The 20,733-nt window shown below is 40.6% G+C and overlaps 3 protein-coding genes across 3 annotated transcripts; all 3 read left to right on the top strand.

Annotated features, from left to right (window-relative positions):
• The first annotated feature begins 764 nt into the window (after positions 1-764).
• On the top strand, positions 765-8,082 carry LOC104456068 (7-hydroxymethyl chlorophyll a reductase, chloroplastic). The gene is made up of 19 exons (XM_039298966.1): positions 765-960; positions 1,035-1,140; positions 1,253-1,337; positions 1,551-1,662; positions 2,977-3,061; positions 3,166-3,207; positions 3,321-3,399; positions 4,532-4,583; positions 4,680-4,742; positions 5,136-5,233; positions 5,775-5,810; positions 5,894-5,955; positions 6,259-6,286; positions 6,639-6,718; positions 6,845-6,914; positions 6,991-7,048; positions 7,371-7,435; positions 7,521-7,615; positions 7,696-8,082. The coding sequence occupies exons 1-19, from the start codon at positions 846-848 to the stop codon at positions 7,784-7,786; spliced, it is 1,422 nt and encodes a 473-aa protein (XP_039154900.1). The 5' UTR covers positions 765-845; the 3' UTR covers positions 7,787-8,082.
• A 4,143-nt stretch (positions 8,083-12,225) lies between these two features.
• On the top strand, positions 12,226-13,455 carry LOC104416085 (F-box protein SKIP23). The gene has a single exon (XM_010027523.2). The coding sequence runs from the start codon at positions 12,226-12,228 to the stop codon at positions 13,453-13,455; it is 1,230 nt and encodes a 409-aa protein (XP_010025825.2).
• A 5,689-nt stretch (positions 13,456-19,144) lies between these two features.
• LOC104416086 (F-box protein SKIP23) lies at positions 19,145-20,368 on the top strand. Its single transcript, XM_010027524.2, has one exon. The coding sequence runs from the start codon at positions 19,145-19,147 to the stop codon at positions 20,366-20,368; it is 1,224 nt and encodes a 407-aa protein (XP_010025826.2).
• The last annotated feature ends 365 nt before the right edge of the window (positions 20,369-20,733 follow it).

Consider the following 20,733-nt stretch of genomic DNA (forward strand, 5'->3'; position numbering starts at 1 on the left):
AAGCTCATGGATTCATTTAAGAGGACAATGAAAATTTGTTGCATTATATTTGCGAATCAATTTGATGGATTAATCTTGGTATCTTGGACATTATAGAGTATAAAAGGGAGAAAAAAATTTGTCTACAATGATCCAGAATGACCAATGCCTGTGGGGGTCGCATTTCCGACGGTAAGTTCCCCAGATCATGACGATATCTGATGCCTGACCACGACGACGGTCCGCAGTCGAGAGAGGGAAACTTTTCGGCAGGGGCCGTTTGCTCTGCGACCACCGAATGGTGGTCATCAGCAAGTGGTCTGTGATGATCAGATGAGCCAAGACGAATCTGATAACGGTGTGCGATCGAGAGAGGAAAATTCTCGGGCGACCACCCTGCGACGGTCGCCAGAAGGTGGTCAGTAGCAGCGCCATGGTGGCGCATTTGAGTAGGGGGAGTAGAATCGAATCATTGTCTCGTCACGTCCTCTTTTAATAGCGAAATTAAACTAAAACACATGACATAAATATCTCAGAAAGTATCAATCTCGACATCATAAGTCATTCCTCTCTTTTTTTTTTTTTAAATTAAATTATAATTTATCTTTACCTGCAAAAAAAAAAAAAAAAAAGTTAACATAAGTCATTCCGGTTTTTTTTTTTTTTTTTGAAGAAATTATAATTTATTTTTTATTTTTTTGAACTAAAATTATAATTTATTTTTACCAACGAAAAAGTTAACTGTACCGTTACACTGAGGAGATATCTATCTATTATGCCTGTGGCTCTCGCGCGCTCTCTCTCTCTCTGCCTCTCTCTCCGAGCTTCTCCGTAGCGACTATTGCACAAACGCCTCGCCGCCGAAGATGACGACGGCGACGGCGACGGCGGCGATATCTCCGGCAATCGCCGCCCTCTCTTCGCGCTCTCTCCGTCTCTCGGTTCGCTTCTCCTCCTCCCCGTCGTCTTCCTCCTCTAAAGGTAATTGCTTTCCTTCGACTTCCGTACTTCTTTTCTTCTGGGGGAGACGTCGTCATTCTCGGTTTCCTCTTCAGAGACGGGGCCCTCCGGCTCGAAGCCGGCGAAGCCGAGAGCCGACTGGCGGGAGCGGTCCAGGCCCATCCCTCCGGGCGGCACTTATCCCGCCAAGGACCATTGCAGGTGAACCGAGTCCGACTTGCTCTCTTGCTTGTTTTTTTCTTCGAGCGAGGAACGATTTCGATGAACTTGCGGTTTTCGGTTTTGGTGTTTTCTTTCTTACGGTTCCGACCAGTCGGTGCGGGTTGTGCGACACGTATTACATAGCGCATGTGAAGAGCGCCTGCGCCTTCCTCGGAGATGGCATGTCTAAGATCGAAGTAAGTTGTTCTGTTTCCGATAGATCATCTCCGTGTCTTTTTCCTTTTGTCCAATAGAAAAATGACAGAGTTGTTGCGTCGAGATTAGTAGGCGCTTGTATTCTGTGAAATTTTGATTGATAAGGTCCTTTTTCTGTTAGCTAGATCCTGTACATCCATCTCCTTTTGGATTTCCTAAAGTGCTGAGCTTGATTAATTGTTGATCGAATCTAGGAACTCGAGCCTCGTGTTCATGGCAGGGGGAGAAAGACAGATTCCCTGGACGAGACATATCTTGGGGTCCACGAGGATCTGTTGTATGCTCGAAAGACTCAGCCTGTAGAAGGTAATTCTTTGTGAATTTTTTAACTGACGTCTGTGGTTTTAGTTCCATATGGAATTTTTCAGTCAAGAACTGACTAGGTGCACTATCGATTCCGGAAACATCTGTCTCGATGGCAACGATAAAGGTTTAGGCTAATTGAGAATGCTGATAAGGCATTTAGATTTACAAGGGAAAGTATCACAATGTATGGTCTACAAAATGTCATGGCAACCGGGAGTAGGTTTCCTGGAGACTACATCTCAGTTTAAGTCCTAGCTCCAAACACAAATCATTACTGTGGGTTGAAGGAGAAAGAACATGAAAGGAGTGATTAATACCAACAAAAGAGAAAAAATGATATTTCAATGGCATGGAAGTTGTTAATGAAAATTCATGGAAGTAACTGCCAGACATAAAATATCATGACTTATCTTTCATACACATAATTCTTTATTACCCAAACTCAAGAGTGTGAAACTGAATATCAGGGAGTTTAATTGAGGAATCACCACAATGTCAATTATCTGAAGCAACAAAAGCAGTCAACCAGAGGCTTAAAATTTTTCCTCTAGCATTCAAAATTGTGCTTCAACCTCTAAAACTTTGCAAATGACCTTCAGAGTCATCAAAAAATTTTCATTTTCTTTGCGGTTCTGTTTTTCATTTTGGTAGGAAAGTAAAACTTTGGATAGAAAGTAAAGGAGCCCTTTTCTAAGGATCTCCCAAAAACACTGTTAATGTTCACTTGCCATAATATAGAGAGGGAATTCAGAAATTCTCTGGGGAAAAATGTCAAGTTGCCTATACTTTCTCTGCTTGCGGAGAGAATAAAGTAACAGGCCCAAAGGATTTATTCTCCCTCCTAATTTTCTCCTCCACATTCACTTGCTTATGCAAGCATGTAAATACCATCTGCTTCACATCCAAACTTTAGCCCTCCTCTACCTTGAATTATTCCATCTCAGACACCATTAGTGACAAAAGAATATGGCAGAAACCAAAAATTAATGACCAAATCCCTGGACAAACAACAATTTTCTATTAGACAAAAAAGGGAAGCAATCACGAAGACCAATAATAAAGTTGCAGGGATTATATCCATAAGCAGAATGTTCGCTGAGATGTAGTCTCTAGGAAACCTACTCCTGGTTGCCATGACATTTTGTAGACCATACATTGTGATACTTTGCCTTGTAAATCTGAATGTGTTAGTAGCAATGCAAAGCGTGGCTGAGTTGGGCATTATAGCAATCTTTTTGGAAAGCATTAACTAGGATGTATAAGCCATTACAGAATATTAAAATACTAATCTTTCTATATTTTGCTGGGGCATAGGAGCACAGTGGACTGGTGTTGTGACAACAATAGCCATTGAAATGCTTAAATCAGGCATGGTGGAGGCTGTCATTTGTGTGCAGAGGTAACATTTTTTCCAATCATTGATGGTTATCTGTCTGCTTGTTGACCTTCTAAAGCCTGTTTTTGACATGGTTAACACAATTCTCATGTTCTCCCTGATGTCAGTGATCCAGATGACAGGCTTTCTCCAAGGCCTGTTTTGGCAAGGTCTGTTTGTAGACTGGTTTTCCCATTCATATTTTATTAGTTGGATTGCCTTTATCAAATGTTTCTAGATGTCAATTGTCCCTTTTCTTTCTGTCCTTACTTTCTTTGTACAGGACGCCTGAAGAAGTTCTAGCTGCCAAAGGTGTTAAGCCAACATTGTCTCCTAATCTGAATACTCTTGCTCTTGTCGAGGTTAGTGTTTTTGCCTTTCAGTGCAAAATACTGTTTTCCCCTTTTAATTACATAGCTGCTGTTCTCAGAGAAGCACATCCTCCTCCTTTTGCTCTGTCCATAATGTCAAGCTTGAAGAAACAAGATTATAACGATGTGCCTCAATGTATTAGACCTGGAGCTTTGTTGTTAAAAATTAGAGTCGGGAAGTTTTGATGTTTATTGTTCTTTTTGGAAACTCTAGCAGGAAGTGAAATTTATTTAATGGTCAGTCCAGTGGTTGGACATTTAAAATGCATTTACCAAGTCCTTCTCTGTAGGATGGCTACATTTTCAGTAATCTTGGGGGAAGTGCCTGCACTAAGGTTTTAGAGATCAGTGCATATAGGCTGTTATGTAATGGAACTCTCAGAGGCCAATATCTCGTTGGCAATGAAATTTAAAGTGGCTGCAAGGCCCATAACAGCTTTCATTGCCATGGCACCGACACTGTAATGGGTCATTTCTGAATGGATAGAGCCCTTTTCTTGTATCTAACGTCACCTTTTTTCCAATTTCCTCATTTTTAAGATCAAGCTGACATGACTCATCTTTCTTTTTTTATTTGCAAGAGTCAAGAGATAGCTGAACGTTTTAAAATAAAACTCCTATGGCAGCCAGCAACCTGCCATTCTGGATCTCATTGTTTGAGAATTTCAGCTAAATGTAATGAGATAGTCTCTGTTATGGAAATAGGTCATGATGCCACGTGAATGAGACTGAAATAATTTTTGACATGCCAGCTTTTGATTATGCTCTGAGGAAATACTGTCATAATCCATGCAAGCAAAAAATAAAGAAAGCATCTCCTCTTGAAGAGCAAATACTTTAATCCTAAATCATAGTTTGGTACTTTCCGGGATGCTGTAACTGTTAGTTCTTTGTGCTGTTGTGAAAGGAATATTAGAATTTAATCAGTTGGAGATGATTTATGGCAATTTGCTGGCTGGTGTATAGGCACTGGTTATCCTTATGTGCATATTACATCTAATTCATTGACTGCTCTGTCTATGAGATTTACATTCCATTACTGGATGTAACAGTAGATTATCTGAAACAGTTTGATTCTATAGTACTTTTTACTGACAGAATCACAATTTTCTGCATTAAACAGGCTGCTGGTGTGAAGCGTCTCCTTTTTTGTGGTGTGGGTTGTCAAGTGCAAGGTTTGAATTGTATTATTGCTTGATAGTTGCTACTTTCTGTCTTTATTACATTATAACTTGTATTATTGTAATGCAGATTGATTTCTTAAACTGCAGCCTTAAGATCTGTGGAGCACCACCTAAACTTGGACAAACTGTATGTACTTGGCACCAACTGTGGTAAGCAGTGAAAATTCTCTTTGTTATATGCTTCTGTCGAGGCTCTACTGTGAAGTTTATCAGAACTGAAATGCTGTGATGTATCACCTAGGCCCTAAAATAAGATGAACTGGGGCTAACGTGGAAACTTTTTCAAATTCTTTGCAACATCGCACTATCTTCCATTGTATGTTACTCATTTGGGTGAAACGGGAATTTATAGATGAAGCAGCTCATTCATATAAAAAGAATTTAAAACTTCTTTTGCCTGGTCTCCCATGATGCCCTAATTTAAGAGGCTTGCACATATATAAAGTTGTGGCAATTTATCTGTGTGTTGTACATTTTGTGGAATTTTTCTATACATTTTGTGGACATATTGATTGTGTTAGCACTGACAGATCTGAATGACAGTGGATAATGGAACTCGAGAAGGTCTAGATAAGTTTTTGAAGGCTGCAAGCAGTGAACCCGAGACAGTGCTTCATTATGAGTTTATGCAAGATTACAAGGTTTACATGGAACTGTTCCACCTTTTCTAGTGCCTTTCTTTTCGTTTCTGAATGAATTCAACAATCGATTAGTAGCATTGAGGATTTATATAGGTCTTGTCAGTCCCCTCATCAAAATGTACCATGATAGACAAAATCTTGAGATTTCTTGGCTTTATCCGTACTTGCATGCTCTTTTCTTGGTTCCATCCCTTTAATTGTTTGAAGGAACGACCGATTGTATAGCTTGAATACTAGCCCCAAAACAGTAGGTTAAATCATCAGTTTTTGAAAAAGAACTCAAACTAGTGAGAGAAATTGGCAAGAGTTGCTTTTAGATCTCAAGCCTTGTGCTAACAATCACACGACATTGCTTTGGTTCATAGTTTGTTTATTGCAAATACATGGAATTTCTGTGGCATTGATAGAAAATGCATTTTTCTGAATAAAATGTTCCCTAAAGGCCTTCAGCATACCGTGTGAGTTTGATCGATGCAGATGCACTATCAGTTCTACTTCTCATAAAGGATTTAGGTATCTGATGATGGTTATATTCTGGTAGGTCCATTTGAAGCATCTGGATGGTCATATTGAAGAGGTAGTGTGGTCTGCATTCTTCCAGCTTATCCTGGCTTTTATAAATCAAGCTGCTTCATCCTCTCATCAGTGTTTAATGAACAGGTCCCTTATTTTTGCCTACCAGCAAACGACTTGGTTGATGTTATTGCTCCTTCTTGCTATAGGTAATGATTCTGGCGCTTGATTTTCTCATACTGCACCTTCAAGTATATTCTTGTCACACTGTGACATGCCATCAAAATTGCTATCCTGTCGAAATTGGGCCGACTGGCTTAAAGAGCAGGACTGCATTCTTTTGGATTTTCTTTTATTTTCTCTATCAATATGTTTTTGGTTGCATGGTCATTTAAATATGTTGAATTTGACCTTACCAAAAAAAAAAAAAAAAAAATGTTGAATTTCATGGTTACTTATGCTCTTACATTGTGATTTGTGTTTTAACTTAAGATGTTTCTTATGTCTTACAGCTGCTTTGACTATACAAATGCTTTAGCGGTGAGTTTTCCTCCGCCTGCTTTGACTATACAAATGAGCTTATATTATCATCTGCATTTTCTTTTCAGTGAATTGTATATTCCTTCATGCCCAGTCAAACAACCATCAGGCATGAAGTTCTATCAGCATCTCTTAATGGGACCTGTAGTCTCTATATCATGGAATCTAGTGGCTAGTAACTTAATAGGGTCAAACAAACAATGGCTAACAATTGTTCTTCAATGAAGTCAAACTGTAGTGGCATGGCGAGGTTTTTTGTGATTCTTCGTGGAAGCCCCTTTGTGCTAGTGATATGGCATTTGGTGTGACAGGCATGGTGTAATGCATTCTGACTTTCTTTTCTAACTTCCAGGACCTTGTGGTTGGTTACATGGGTGTGCCCAAATACTCTGGAATCAGCATGACACAGCATCCACAGTATATCACAGTGAGGTGACTGAAGTTACTGTGGATTATGATCATTCTACGGTGGCATATCTCAATGTTTGGTTGATGTATGCAGCATGAAAAATATTGCTAAAGAAAATTTATTCCTTGTGCTTTCCGGAAAAATTGCAGAAATGAACGTGGAAGGGAAATGCTTGGATTGGTAGAAGATCTTTTAGAGATTACACCTACGACAAGCAGTGTATGCTCTTTGCTCTGTATTTCTTGGATTTTTCACAAATAGAGTGGCAGTTTGACTCCAATAGATACTACTTTAGGGAATTCGACAACCATTTGTCATGGAAACTGTCAAGGCAGATGACCAAGCAAAGCTGGGTATGTATGCTCTCTCTCTCTCTCTCTGTCACTGGTCTGTCTTCTCTTCTCATTCTGGTCCCCCTAAAGGATGATGAGATTTCAAAATAGTGACATGGGTATTTCCTTTTCTTTGTGCACTTTTTAATTTCTTTATGGCAATGTTTGTCAAGTGTCATCAGTTTTTTCACAGAATACTTTCCCTGGTCGATCATTTAAGCAGCTGCATATTAAGAATGATGAAATCTTCAATTCTTTTTGTCCTTTTTCTCTGTCAAGGGATCTCTCTGTATCTTCTGAATTTTCAGTCCTAGACAGCTAAGTTTTATTTTACCTTTCTCAGGGAAAGGACCTGCTCAACCTGCCCCAAAGTTTGTTGGGAACTTTCTAGCATTCATTCTAAATTTGGTATAGAGAACTCTTCTATTCTTCACTAGATAAATAATTAAGCTGAATCTTAGTATGAATCTTATATTTCGGCGCATTGATCCAGATTGGCCCGAAAGGTTTAGAATTCGCTCGATATTCACTTGATTACCATACGATTCGGAACTACTTGCATGTGAATCGCGCTTGGGGAAAGCAAAGGTATGCTTTTCACATTCGCAGCTAGGCTCACCTGATTATTGGTTACCTCGTTTTCTAATTCAGTAGCTTTATGAATGTAGAGCCAGTGCACATATGCCCTCCTACGCGAAAAAGATTGTGGACATGTACAACCAGAAAGGGGAAATAGATGAGATTCTTCTTCAGAAGTAATCCTCATGGAGGCAGATTTGCAGATCACAGCCGTCAAATTCTCTGCATCAAGTACATTTTCTACATTTCAGAGCAAGTCTACTGATGGCGGCGGTTTGGGAGAAAGTACATGTCCTGCACTTTCAAGGAGAAGGTTCATATGGATATGGTACTGGTACTAGATTCATGTTGGCGTCGATTAGAAAGTTAAGAAGGCCTGAGCATTGAAAAGCAAGGTGGTTTTTGATTTATCAGGTCTTATACAGAGAGACCGAGTTATGACAAAATGAAAAGCTCTCGCCAATTTATACCATCTAGATTAATTGTGCTTGCGCTACCGTGCGTCGAATAAGCCGTTCTCTAGGTTTCTGTGCATGCGAAAGAAAATGATTGATTCTACTGATGCAGTTCCTGAATGCTGCATGCGAAATGCGGGATTGCAATTTAGATCTGTCTCGAGTTTGCATGGTGAGTTCGCGTTGCAAGGTGGGGGTTGTACGTGAAGCGGAGAGATGAGAGGGTGAACAACCAACTCTTACCATATAGATATACGTGTGGACTACATGCACAAAAAAGTTGCTAGATGAATGAATCAAGGAGGCGCCTGTGGTTGGTGGAGAGATGAGGGCTTGCAGGCGCTCGCCAAGTGGCCAGTCGGGTTGCCGGGCCTCAGCAGGTGGCCGACGTCCCTTTCCAATTGAAAAGGAGAAGGAGAAGAAGAAAAAGAGTAATAAAAAAGAAAATATAAAATATGAAAAATGCAAAAAACATTAAAATAAAAAATATTTAGAACTCAAATGGCATAATTAAAAATTTTATTACTCAATTGGTAAAACGTGCAATAAATTTTGGATGTTTTAGTCAAATTTTCAAAATAGTTAACAAATGAAAAAGACACTAGAAGAGCTATATTTTTCATAGGCCGCTCAATTTAGTTGATTGAAGAGGAAGGAGAGTTTTCACCAAGACTATGGGATTAGAAAGAGACCAGCACTGAAATGTAGAAAAAAGAACTTTTGTGGATTGTTGACCACCGGAAAGCATGGGAGAATAGCCTTGAAAGAGAACGAAAATAGGCCGCAGATGGTGATCGTGGTAGATTCGAGGATCTTAGGCGGCGGAGCGAACACGTCTATCCCCTAACCCCATGTGAGGCGGACGACAAGAAGGATGTCGGAATCTCCAAACGTCATTCTTTCCACTGCCACCTTCGTGATGCATTAACTAGAGATCGAGACGCTTCAAGCATTGCTCGGCCTATTACTTAGTGAAAGATCCGACAAGTAAGAAATTCCTCGAACGCTCCTTACTCGCTCGGCTGAACGAAGGAGCCCAAAGGACGAAAGGAATGTCGGCGGAAGACAGAATAGCACTTCTTTAAAAAGTGCTTTTTCCTTTTTATTTTTAAACTTCCTTCCATATGGAAATTCAGTTTCATGATTGAGTTTCCCCTTCTAGGGATGATACCAACGACTTAGGGCGCGTATAATAAAATTTCTACTTTTCTATTTTTCTGTTTCTCTATTCCCTATAACATGTTTGGAATAAAAATTCATATGATAACGCAATTTGATTTTTTCTATTTCTCAAACAAATTTCCATTCCAGAAATAGATTTGAAGAAAAAAATCATAAGCTAAAGTTTTTAATTTCTCAATTTCTGAAATAGAAATTGATTTTGTTTCAGAAATTTTGTTATGCGCACCCTTAAAAACTCTCTCGAGCCTATGTTCGAACAATGGGATTTTAGCTTTGGTGGATTTCCCACCAAAGAACCGCAAATCAAGCTTTATTTTTTGAAAGGGCACCTTATTCAATTAGTTCGAATTGTCCATTAAAGCTTTTTTATTGGATCACTTTAGTGTCAAATCGAAAAAAGAAAATCGTTTAAGTATTTCCGGCGACAAATTTCGACCAAAAGTCAAAATGGACATTTTATAATTGAATATTAATGTCTAAGTGATTTTTATAAATTACAAAGTTGTTTTAATAAAATGTTTATTCCTACGTGGCTTTTTCTAAAAATAGAATATTCAGCATGGAATTGATGGTCTCTCCTTCTTCAAACTACTTCTCTATTATTCAACCTACTGCAAGATAGACACTACAGTGAGCAGTTGCTAAAGACATTAATTCTCTTTTTTCTTTGTCGTACAAGATTGGAATATTCTCATTATTCACTTTTGGCATTAAAGTGATCAAGCAAAAAGTGAGTAGATGCTAAAGACGTTAATTAGCTCTTCTCTTCTTCGCCATCCTCTTCTTCTAATCTCGGTTTCGAATGCTCCCGTTGCCTTGTGGCTAATGCAACAGCGACTGCACTAGCCGCCGTCCCCGGCCGAACACTGCCATCCAGACCTGGCGATTGACCATCACTGTCCAAACTTGGCCCAAACCCTGAGTAGGGTTTATATTAGGGCAAACGTGTTTAGAGACGTCATTTATGTTATGTATACCGAGTCAGAGCCTCGGCGAGCCATGTCAGATCAAAAAAATAATAGAATATTGCAACGACGTAATTGACACTTAAATGATTGTTTTGTTTAAAATTGGTAATTAAGTGATTTGGAAAGAAAAATTTGACTTCAATTCAGAGGAAAATGTCAAAAAGTCCTAAATATTTTACATTTGTACCAATTTAGTTTTAAACATTTTTACTTGGTGTCAATATGATACTAAACATTTTCAGTTGGTCCCAACTTAGTCCTTTCTAGCTTTTTGGTTGGATTTTGCTAATTGGATGCCAATTGGTTGATGTTGATAATTTTTAATAATTTTTTAATTTTTTTAATTTTTTATTTTTTTCTTTTTCCTTCCCCTTCCCCTTCCTCTAGCGGGTTGCCGAACCTCGGCGACCAGCCTCTGGCGAGGCTAGCTCAAGGCCACCCAACCCACAAGGGTGACCTCAAGCTGGGCCAGCAAGCCAACAAGGTCGAGCCTTGCTCAGCCTGGCAAGGGCTCAAGGCTTCACAAGCGCGACCTTGTGGCCTCTAGCAAGGGCTTGAGCCTCCTAGTGGCCGGTGAGGCTCGCCAGATGGTCACCTCTAGCTAATTGCCAAGGTCTAGTGACTGGCTAGAAGGAGGAGGAGAAGGAAAAAAGAAAAATAAATAAAATGAAAATTCATAAAAATTATTAAAATATTATTAAAAATTTTCCACGTCAACATCGATCGTGCCATGTTAGCCGTTTGGAACTCAATCAGCAAAATTTAGTCAAAATTAGCCGGAAAGACTGAATTGGCACAAAATCAAAATATTTAAGACTAAATCGATACCAATAAAAGGTTTAGGAATAAATTAGCACAAATACAAAATATTTATGACTTTTTTTGACACTTTTCCCTCAATCCAGACCTAGAAATTGACCATCACTATCCAAATCTAGCCCAAAGCCTAGGCACAATAATTAGGGTTCTCTCTTCCATGAATAAGGTTTCATATTAGGGCAAACATGTTTAGAGATGTCATTTATGTTATGTATGCCAAGTCAAGCGTCGGCAAGCCACGTTGGATCGAAAAATAATAGAATATTGCCGCAACGTAGTTGGCACTTAAATGATCATTTTTTTAAGTAGTAATTAAATGATCCGGAAAATAAATTTGACACTAAAGTGATGTTGTACGAAAGTTATGGCACTTAGTGTTCTTATCCTATCTACACACTAACAATTGCTTTACTGGACATACTGAGAAATTCGTGTACAAAATTATCTCCAAACACACATGTAACTCATCAAATGTTATGTGTAAGTACATTTTATATTAGCAATGGATCTAATAATAATAGAAAAGGAAAATGAATACATTATTTCGTACTTTGAAGCATTGCTTATTTCATTTCGTGAATAAGTACATAAATAATCCACTTAATATGAAATTATATCAAATTAACATGAATGTAGTTTATTTTTAAAAAAAAGATAAAAATGCATATCTTGAAAAACCCTAGTTATCATTCTAAACCATTTATCTCTTCCGAATTTGATCTTTTATTGATTGTAAATTGTAAAAAGAAGAAGCTAAAAATAAATTACGTTAGAATACTAAATGTATCCGTTTAATTAGGAATTAATCAGAAAATGTAAAATGTGCCGTATTGATCAAATAATGTACATACTGTGAAATACAGCTTATTTCCCTATTTTAGTACTTGCCGAAATGAATAATTTTTCCGCCGACCTGCTCTTTTTTCCCGCTTGTTTTCTCATACTCGAAAGAAGGAAACAACTCCTGGCGATCCAGTTTCCTATTAATCTCCAGCGCCAAACGTTCACGCAAATCTGAAACAGGCAATTTCGTATTAGGAAATAAAAATCCAATTTATCAAATCAACCCGTTTAGGAAAACAAGAGAAATCACTCGTTTTTCTCCGAAGAACCCTACAAATGAACTGCATCGGTAGCAGTGCCTCTTCAATTACTGTCTCTCTCTATCTCTATCTGATCGTTTCCTCCATCAACGATGGCCATCAATGCCTGCGACTCTCTCTCTCCCAGCCTTCCTCTTTCTCTGTCTCCACTGCTGATGCTTCCTCTCGACAAGGACGAGGTTGGCCATGGCTGTCGCCTCTTCAGCCTCAAGGACAAGACCGCCCTCGCCCTCCGCGGCTTCCCGGAGACATTCTCCGACAGCCGCTGCGTCGGGTCCTCGGACGGTTGGCTCGTGCTCCTGGACAAGGACTCGGAGCCTTACCTCCTCGACCCGATCCGCGGCGGCCGGGTCCTCCGCCTCCCTCCCGTCGAGACGTTCCCCTGCGTGCTCCAAGTGCTTCGGAGGGACGACGATGACGACGGCCGCGGTTCAGCCGCCTTTTATGAGGCGGTCCATCTGAAACGTTTGCGGACCACGGCCCTGCTTCCTCTCCGGACGCTGCGCGAGTATATCATCTCGAAGGCCGTGTTATCAGCGAGCCCTTATGATCAAGATGATGATGAGGGCAATAGTTGCTGGGTCGTCGCGATCTTTGGCAGCGAGTCGAAGCTCGCGATTTGCGGCTCTAAAGACTTCGGCGGAGGCGGTGCATGGACCGAGCTAACTGGCAAGCATGCTCCTTATAGCGATGTCATGTTCTACTACGGAACGTTCTTCGCCCTCGGCAACGACGGATTCGTCGAAGTGTGGGACTTCAATCGGGACCACCCCATAAAACTCATGGAGATCAAGTCGTCCTTCCCGCAGAAATCGGCCGAGGCTGCACGCGTTCTCAGGAATCTTTGTTTCACGAACACATACATAGTCGAGGCGGCAGGTGAGATTTTGCTTCTCGTGAGGTTTGCAGGGTATTTCGTGAACGAACACGGCGTCCCGGTCGAAGAAGATGACCTCCTGACCGACGAGGACATACGCCCTCTGGTCTGTCCCTACAGAACGCTGTATTTCCATGTGTACATGCTGGACATGAACAGCGAGGAGTGGGTGGGGCTGGACTCGATCGGGGAGCGGGCCGTGTTCGTGGGGGGGAGCCACTCGAGATCGGTGTCGGTCCGGGACTTTCCGGAGTTCGAGGGGAACTCGGTGTACTTCACGGACGATAACTGGGATCCGGCGGAGCACGACGACCTGTACGGTGGGCACGACATGGGGGTGTACAGCTTGCAGAGCGGGAAGGTGAAGGAGATTTGCGAAGTCGGTTCCGACAAGATCGAGCCTCCTCCGTTTTGGGTTTTCCCATCTGATTATCCTTCCAAGTGAGGATGATACAAACATTGCTCGTTTGTCACAAGCTCATTTCTAGGGTTGTCAGTGAGAATTTCTCTGTTTGTGCGATAGTTTGTTGATTGGGATGATGAGATATTGTCTATAGTTTATTGCTTGGGATGATGAGATACTGTCTAATACTAGATCTCCCATTGGTAATTTGACAGTGAAGGTTTTCCTGTTTTTTTTTTTTTTAAGTGCATTAATGGGAAGCTTGAATTTTTCAACTCATTCAATTTTGACACATCAAACCGTATGCTAATGGAGAATCTTGGGAGACACGGTGTATATGCATTGGTTCAGTAATCAATTTTAAGTGTCGCAATTGATACAACATTATCTAACTAAATTTGATGCGGATTTCATTCACTTTATTGATAAATTGAGGATACCATACACATGTCTGGTGTTATTCAACATGTGAGCTTTATCTTAATATTATGAACTTTAAAAATAGATTCTATATAAATTTTGACTGATGTAACGTGCTCAATGCATGGACCAGAATCCCTAGTTGCGTCTATTTTATTAGATTTATGAGTAGATTCACTAGTTTTAATACTTGTATGATTCGCTTACGTTGGGATACATAAAATTAGCACGTATAGGTTAGTTAACTTTATAACGGTTCCAAGTAGCACTTTCTGTTTGAGCTTAACAGATTAAATAGATCAACGTGAGTTTATAAGTATATATATTCTTTATGATGCTCTCATCGTGATTTATCCGAATTTGCACCTTACATTAAAAGGCTTATCTTTGTCCATATCAAGTTTTTTTTTTTTTAACATAATTGCTTAAATTTTCATAATTATGGGTAAGTAATCCCAACAATCAATCTAACTTTTTTCCATAGACGAACGCGAGTGATCTATATCGACGTCATTAAGTTGATGAGTCAGTCTAATGTTCATAAGGGTTTCATGTGATCCATTTACATTTTCGAGTTTAAATATGAGTTTCCCTTGATACATATTCGAAATTAGCGCATCCTTGAATTCTTAGACAATTTAGGTTTCATGGTAGGTCCAATTATAGCCAAGTCGAGAACTTGCGCTCATACTTTTGGATATCGTCACCTTACTTATCCTAATGTCACATTCTCAGTGCATTAAAATCACGCACTCCCTAGGGATTCAGCTCATCCCAATTGCTGACGGGTGCATGGCCTTTTTCAATTTCATCATACTTGGTCTGTCACCATAAATTGGCATTGCAATGAACTAAAATGTTTAGGACTAAATTGGTACGAATGAATAAGTTTAAGACTTTTCCGATACTTCCTTAAAAGAAACTTCTCGAGTTGTTTAGGAATGGGTCATTTTTTGAACGGACAGAGCCCTCTTCTTGCATCCGAATCTTCATTTTTTTTTTTTTTTTTTTCCATTTTCCTAATTTTAAAGACCAACCTGACATTATCCAACTTTCTCGCTTTAGCAAGAATCAATATATAGATGCACATTTTAAAACTAAAACACCAGTAGCAACCAGCAACCTGACATTTACCGAACTTTTGCTGGATTTCAACTTCCTCCTCCCACTCCTTATCGTTATCACTCATTTCTCAAATTGCTATTTTTCTTCTCAAACTGTCAGTGCATAAGCCATTGAAATGGTCAACAAAGAGAAGAAAATATGAGAAGAGAATGGATTGCTTTATTGTAGGCACATTATGAACATACTGTTTGATTGTTTTGTATGATTTATTTACTGTCAATGTACAAAATAGTTTACATACTAACATTTGCATTATTTGACATGCTGAGAAATTTATATATAGAATTAACTCCAAACACACATGTAACTTATCAAACGGTATGTGTAAGTATAGTTATATATAGGCTATGATGGATCTAATAATAACCGAGAAGGAAAATTATTTTTACTAAAATAATGTATTCATAGTTTGAACGATTGCTTATTTGATTTTGTGAATAAGTAAATAACTATTCCATTTAATTTGAAGTCATAACAAAGTAACACGAAGGATCATATATGGTTTGTCAACACCTGAATTTTCGCCGACAAATTGAACACACGATTTTTTTAAAAATAGTTATTAATAAATAAGTAAATAAATAAATAAAATAGATATCAACTATAGAAAAAAAAGGGAAAAATTCACCAAAATCCAAAAAGTATGCCGACTACGGTACATTTACCATGAATTTTTTTGTTACATAAAAAACCCCCAAATTATGCTTACTGCAACAAATTTATCTTAAACTCTTTTTGTGGCATAGAAAAACCCAAACATGTACTTATGTGACACATTTATCCTCTTTCAAGGTTCGGTCAAATGATTTTCAGCCAAAATAATCTAGCTTTTTTTATGAGCTCCATGTGAGTGTTGTTTACTTTAGGTGTCCATGCAAGTAGATTTGTAACGGTGCTTGTTGATGGAACCTTGATGGAGGGATAATGTGTCACATTGATAAAATTTTGAGATTTTTTAATTAGGGTAAATGCGTCATGATAAGTATAGTCCCCCCTCCAAAAAAAAAAAGAAAAAGCAAAAGAAAAAGAAGAGGAGAATAAAACGAGTAAAAAAGGCTTCAATTCGGCCCGGTCCACCAGACCATATTAGACAGGGCCGAAACTTGGCCCATTCGCCTACTGCGGCCCATAAAGCCCAGCAACTTAGAACGAAGTTCGCCAGAGGTCCATTCATGGCCGATTCTCCCATTCTCCCGTCTCCGCCACCATCACATCAGCTCCGCTCCCCTCGCCGCCGTACCTTCCGGCGGAAGTCGCCAGTTCCTTTCCCGGCGAATCTCCTTCCCATCGCGCCATTAACCTCCCTCGCCTTTCCCGAGAAAACCAACGGAAGCTCCGTCGTCGCCTGGAAACGAAGTTTGATCGAAGCAGAGTGATCGATCGAAGTCGAAACTCGAAATGGAGACTCGCCGTGGAGTTGCTGCGATGACGGTTCTCCGTTCGGCGCGTCTGGTGTCGATCGCTTCGATTCTGCTGCTCTCGTCGTCGTTCGCTCCGAAGTTGAAATCTACTTCTCCGATGGTTCATCAGTTGGCGACACGAACGGAAGGCGACGAGCTCGAGCGATCTGGCTCGAGCTGCGCGCTTGCTTCCGCAGTCGGAGCTCAGTCGCGTCCGCGTGGGGAACAGGATGACGATCAGAAAGACCGGAGAAGAGTGGAGCTCGACGATCGTCGTCCTTCCAACCAAACTGCGGCGGCCATGGCACCTCAAGGGCCGCGTGCGGCGATCGTCGCGCGGTTCTCCACGCGTCGAAGTGATGAGATCTCTCTCGCTCGAGAGTCGCTCGTCGGCTGGGAATCTGATCACCGGAGGTGAGACAAAGCTCCCATCGTCGATTAATCGCCGACCGTGGTTCCGGTTCCGCTCGCAGACCAGGTTTTGATCTGAAGGAAATTCTCTCTCACCGATTCTTCAATCGGCCACGCGAGTTACTCGAGAATTCCCGCCGGCGGTGATCTAGTCCGGTGAACACAAGAAGTCCAGCAGCAACTTTCCCGGTTCAATCTCTCTCCAGGTAAGACTCTTCTCCTCAAATTTGCTGGAAACTAGCCGGAAATCCGCCGTAGCTTGCTGGCAAATCGAATCTACATGCTACAAATGTTGCTGAATCGATTGAAGTTCCCCGAACTTCGTTAGATGTCGCTAGGAATTCGATTTAAGCTGCTAGAATTTACTGGAATTTGCTTAATATGTTGTGATGGTTTAAATCATGTTGGAATGAAGTGAACACATGCTGGCCGCGACTTGTGATGTCTGTTTTGAATTGAACTCGGTTTCGATTCGATGCCAAATTGATTGATGATCATGAAGTGGTAAGAGAGTTTAATGAGCGATTCGTGTTAGTTCAGTGCAAGTTAAAGTCGTGTCGTCCAATTAATTTCACTGAAATTCGCTTTAGATGATGTCGATTGCGGATGGTTTGAGTACACCGGGGACGAGGTGTTAGACATGTTGTTAATTACCAGTGAAACTTCCTTGGTGTTATGGTATTTGGTAGATTAGAATGGTCAGCTCTCGATGCGACGTTGATGAATTCATGTGGTTCTGAGCATAAGGGGCCAAGAGAGGAGAAAAGAAAAATAAAAAAATTTCCCAAAATAAAAAAATAAAAAATGATAAATAGATTTAAAAAAGAAGAAGAAGAAGCTCATTAGTATTCGAATTAGGATTACTTTTAAGGATATTAGGTCTCTTTTTAGTCTTTGGGATCATTAGATAGAATTTTATTAGATGATTTTTTTGGTAATAAATGAGACTTAAGTCTCTGATTTTGATTTTAGCTTACGGGGTTGCTGTCCTAGGAATTAATAACAAATCATTTCATATCATTTGCCCAACTTGTTCCTTTAATTTAACTCTTTTCGATATTTGGGTATTTACTTTCCGCACTTTCAATTTTTTGATTGCACTTTTCCTTTTTAGCATTAGTTAGGGTAAATCTTAGGATCATAATAAACTCTTAAAAACCCTTGCATGAACACTTAGCGATATCTAATGATCTTCATGGCTCATATTTGGTAACAAGAACCATTTGATCACTTAGATGAATAATCTTGCCAAGTTAGAGACACCAAAAGGGTACTAAAAACCGTTAGCATATTCAAATGTCTGATTTAGGAAATTCCAGTGGCGTAGAAAGTGAGGTGATCTTTAATGCCTCACTTGGTTTGTAGATGACCCGAAAAGCTAGTGGCGACTCACATTAAATTCTTTAGGATTAATCCGAACTAGAGCCCACGACTAATTATGTATCGTTGGTCTGTTTTTGGGGCACTACCTCTAAACCCATCCTTTTCCTCGATCATCAACGGAAAAGAGGGTCGTGACATGATTGTATTAATGTCATTTACCATTAGCCGATTTAAATATTGCAATAAAATCAAATTATAATTGTGTTTAGATGATGGTATATATCACTACAACGTCGTTCTCATTCTACTGAAAACAGTGAACAAAGACTAAATGCATTGAAATTTGAAGCCCATGAATTATCTAATTATTCTAAATGTGCTCGGTGACTTTATTTCACGTTTGTCATTGGCATGCGACAAATCTTCCCCATGGCACCTGTTCGATAAATAAGTTTTAATTTATCCGTTGGTCACTTATCAACATTTATCTCTTTCCGTTTTATGATTTTAGATTTGGAGAATAGTGGATAAAGATTATATATAATATTTCCAATTTATACACTTTCCTGTGCACATACTATTGCCACGTGGCATACGCTCGACTGCTAATTTTGAATGTAGAAATACTCGCATTGCGTAAATAATATTCATAGCGTGAAATATATTTCAATAATTGCAGAAATGGAAAATTTACCACCTATCTCTGTTTTTCCCGTTTATATATATATATATATATATATATATATATATATTTTTTTTTTTTCCGAAGACTCCAACACGGAAACAACTCTTGGCCATCAAGTTTCCTAATTAGCCTCCAATTCCAAGGTTCCCAATTTGAAACAGGCAATTTCATATTAGGAAATAAAAATCCAAACTTAACAAATCAACCCGTTTACCAAAAAAACAAGAAAAATCACTCGTCTTTCTCCGAACTCCATAAAAGAACCGGATCCATAGTGCCTCTTCAATCGTTAAAAATTAAAATAGTTGTGATTACTCTCTCTCTCTCTCTCTCTCTCTGTGATGGTCATTGTGTTCCTCCATCAACAATGGCCATCAATGCTTGCGACTTCCTCTCTCCCTGCCCTCCTCTTTCTCGATCTCCACTACTGATGCTTCCACTGGACAAAGACAAAGACGAGGAGGGCCATGGCTGGCGCTTCTTCAGTCTCAAGGACAAGACCGGCCTCGCCCTCCGCAGCTTCCCGGAGGCCCTTTCCGACAGCCGCTGTGTCGGGTCTTCGCGAGGTTGGCTCGTGCTCTTGGACAAGGACTCGGAGCCTTATCTCTTCGACCCGCTTCGCGGCGGCCAGGTCCTCCGCCTCCCTCCCGCCAAGACGTTCCCCAGCGTGCTCCAAGTGCTTCAGAGCGTCCACGACAACAGCTGCAGTCCGGCCACCTTTTACGAGACGAACCATCTGGGGAGTGGCCGGGGCACGACCCTACTTCCTGTCCTGCCGCTTCGCGACTATGTCATTTCGAAGGCCGTGTTATCAGCGAACCCTAATGACGATGCTGAGGGCAAGAGCTGCTGGGTCGTCGCGATCTTTGGCATTGAGTCGAAGCTTGCGTTTTGCAGCTGCAAAGACTTCGACGGAGTTGGCATGTGGACGGAGCTAGCTGGTGACGGTGGTCCTTATAGCGACGTCACATTCTACCAGGGCACGCTCTTTGCCCTCCGCGACAGTGGATTCGTCGAAGCGTGGGACTTCAACAGGGATCACCCCATGAAAATCACGGAGATTAACTCCTCCTTCCCCCGGAAATCAGCCGAGGCTGAACGTGCTCTCAGGAATGTTTGTTTTACGAACGCGTACTTAGTCGAGGCGGCGAGTGAGCTTTTGCTTCTCGTGAGGTTCACAGGGTATTTCGTGAACAGGCACGGTGTCCCGGTCGAAGAAGATGACTTCCTGACAGAGGAGGACATGGACACTTCGGTCCGTCCCTCCAGAACCCTGTATTTTCATGTTTACGTGCTGGACATGAACAGCGAGGAATGGGTGTGGCTGGACTCGATCGGCAACCGGGCCATCTTTGTGGGCAGGAGCCACTCGAGATCGGTGTCGGCCCGGGACTTCCCAGAGCTCGAGACAAACTCGGTGTACTTCACCGATGATAACTGGGATCCGGAGGAGCACGGCGACTCGTACGGTGGGCAAGACATGGGGGTGTACAGCTTGAAGAGCGGGAAGGTGAAGGAGATTTGCGAACTGGGCTCGGACAGGATCGATTCTCCTCCGCTTTGGGTTTTCCCATCTGATTATCCTTCTTAGTGAGGATCACACAAACGGTGTTTATGTGTCGCAAGCTTTTGTCTAGTCTCTGCTTATGAGAGTGTTTGGTGCTTGGGATGTGAAGATATTGTCTACTACATGTCCCATTGATGTAATTTGACCAGTGAAGGAGTTGCAGATATTACGTCCTGGTATCTTTTTCAATGTTAGCATTAGATTTTCTTGACTTTACTGAATCCTATGATATGCTCAATGAAATCTTACAAAGAATAAGTTCAAGTAAATAAATGAATTTGGGCAGTTTTAATTCACCAATTCATACAGCTTAATGCATCAAACAGTGTCTTAATGATGATTCTTGGGAGATCTGGTGTATGCGCTCTACTAATTCACTAGTCAATTTT

This window comes from Eucalyptus grandis, chromosome 8, assembly GCF_016545825.1.
Source record: "Eucalyptus grandis isolate ANBG69807.140 chromosome 8, ASM1654582v1, whole genome shotgun sequence".
Taxonomy (NCBI): Eukaryota; Viridiplantae; Streptophyta; class Magnoliopsida; order Myrtales; family Myrtaceae; genus Eucalyptus; species Eucalyptus grandis.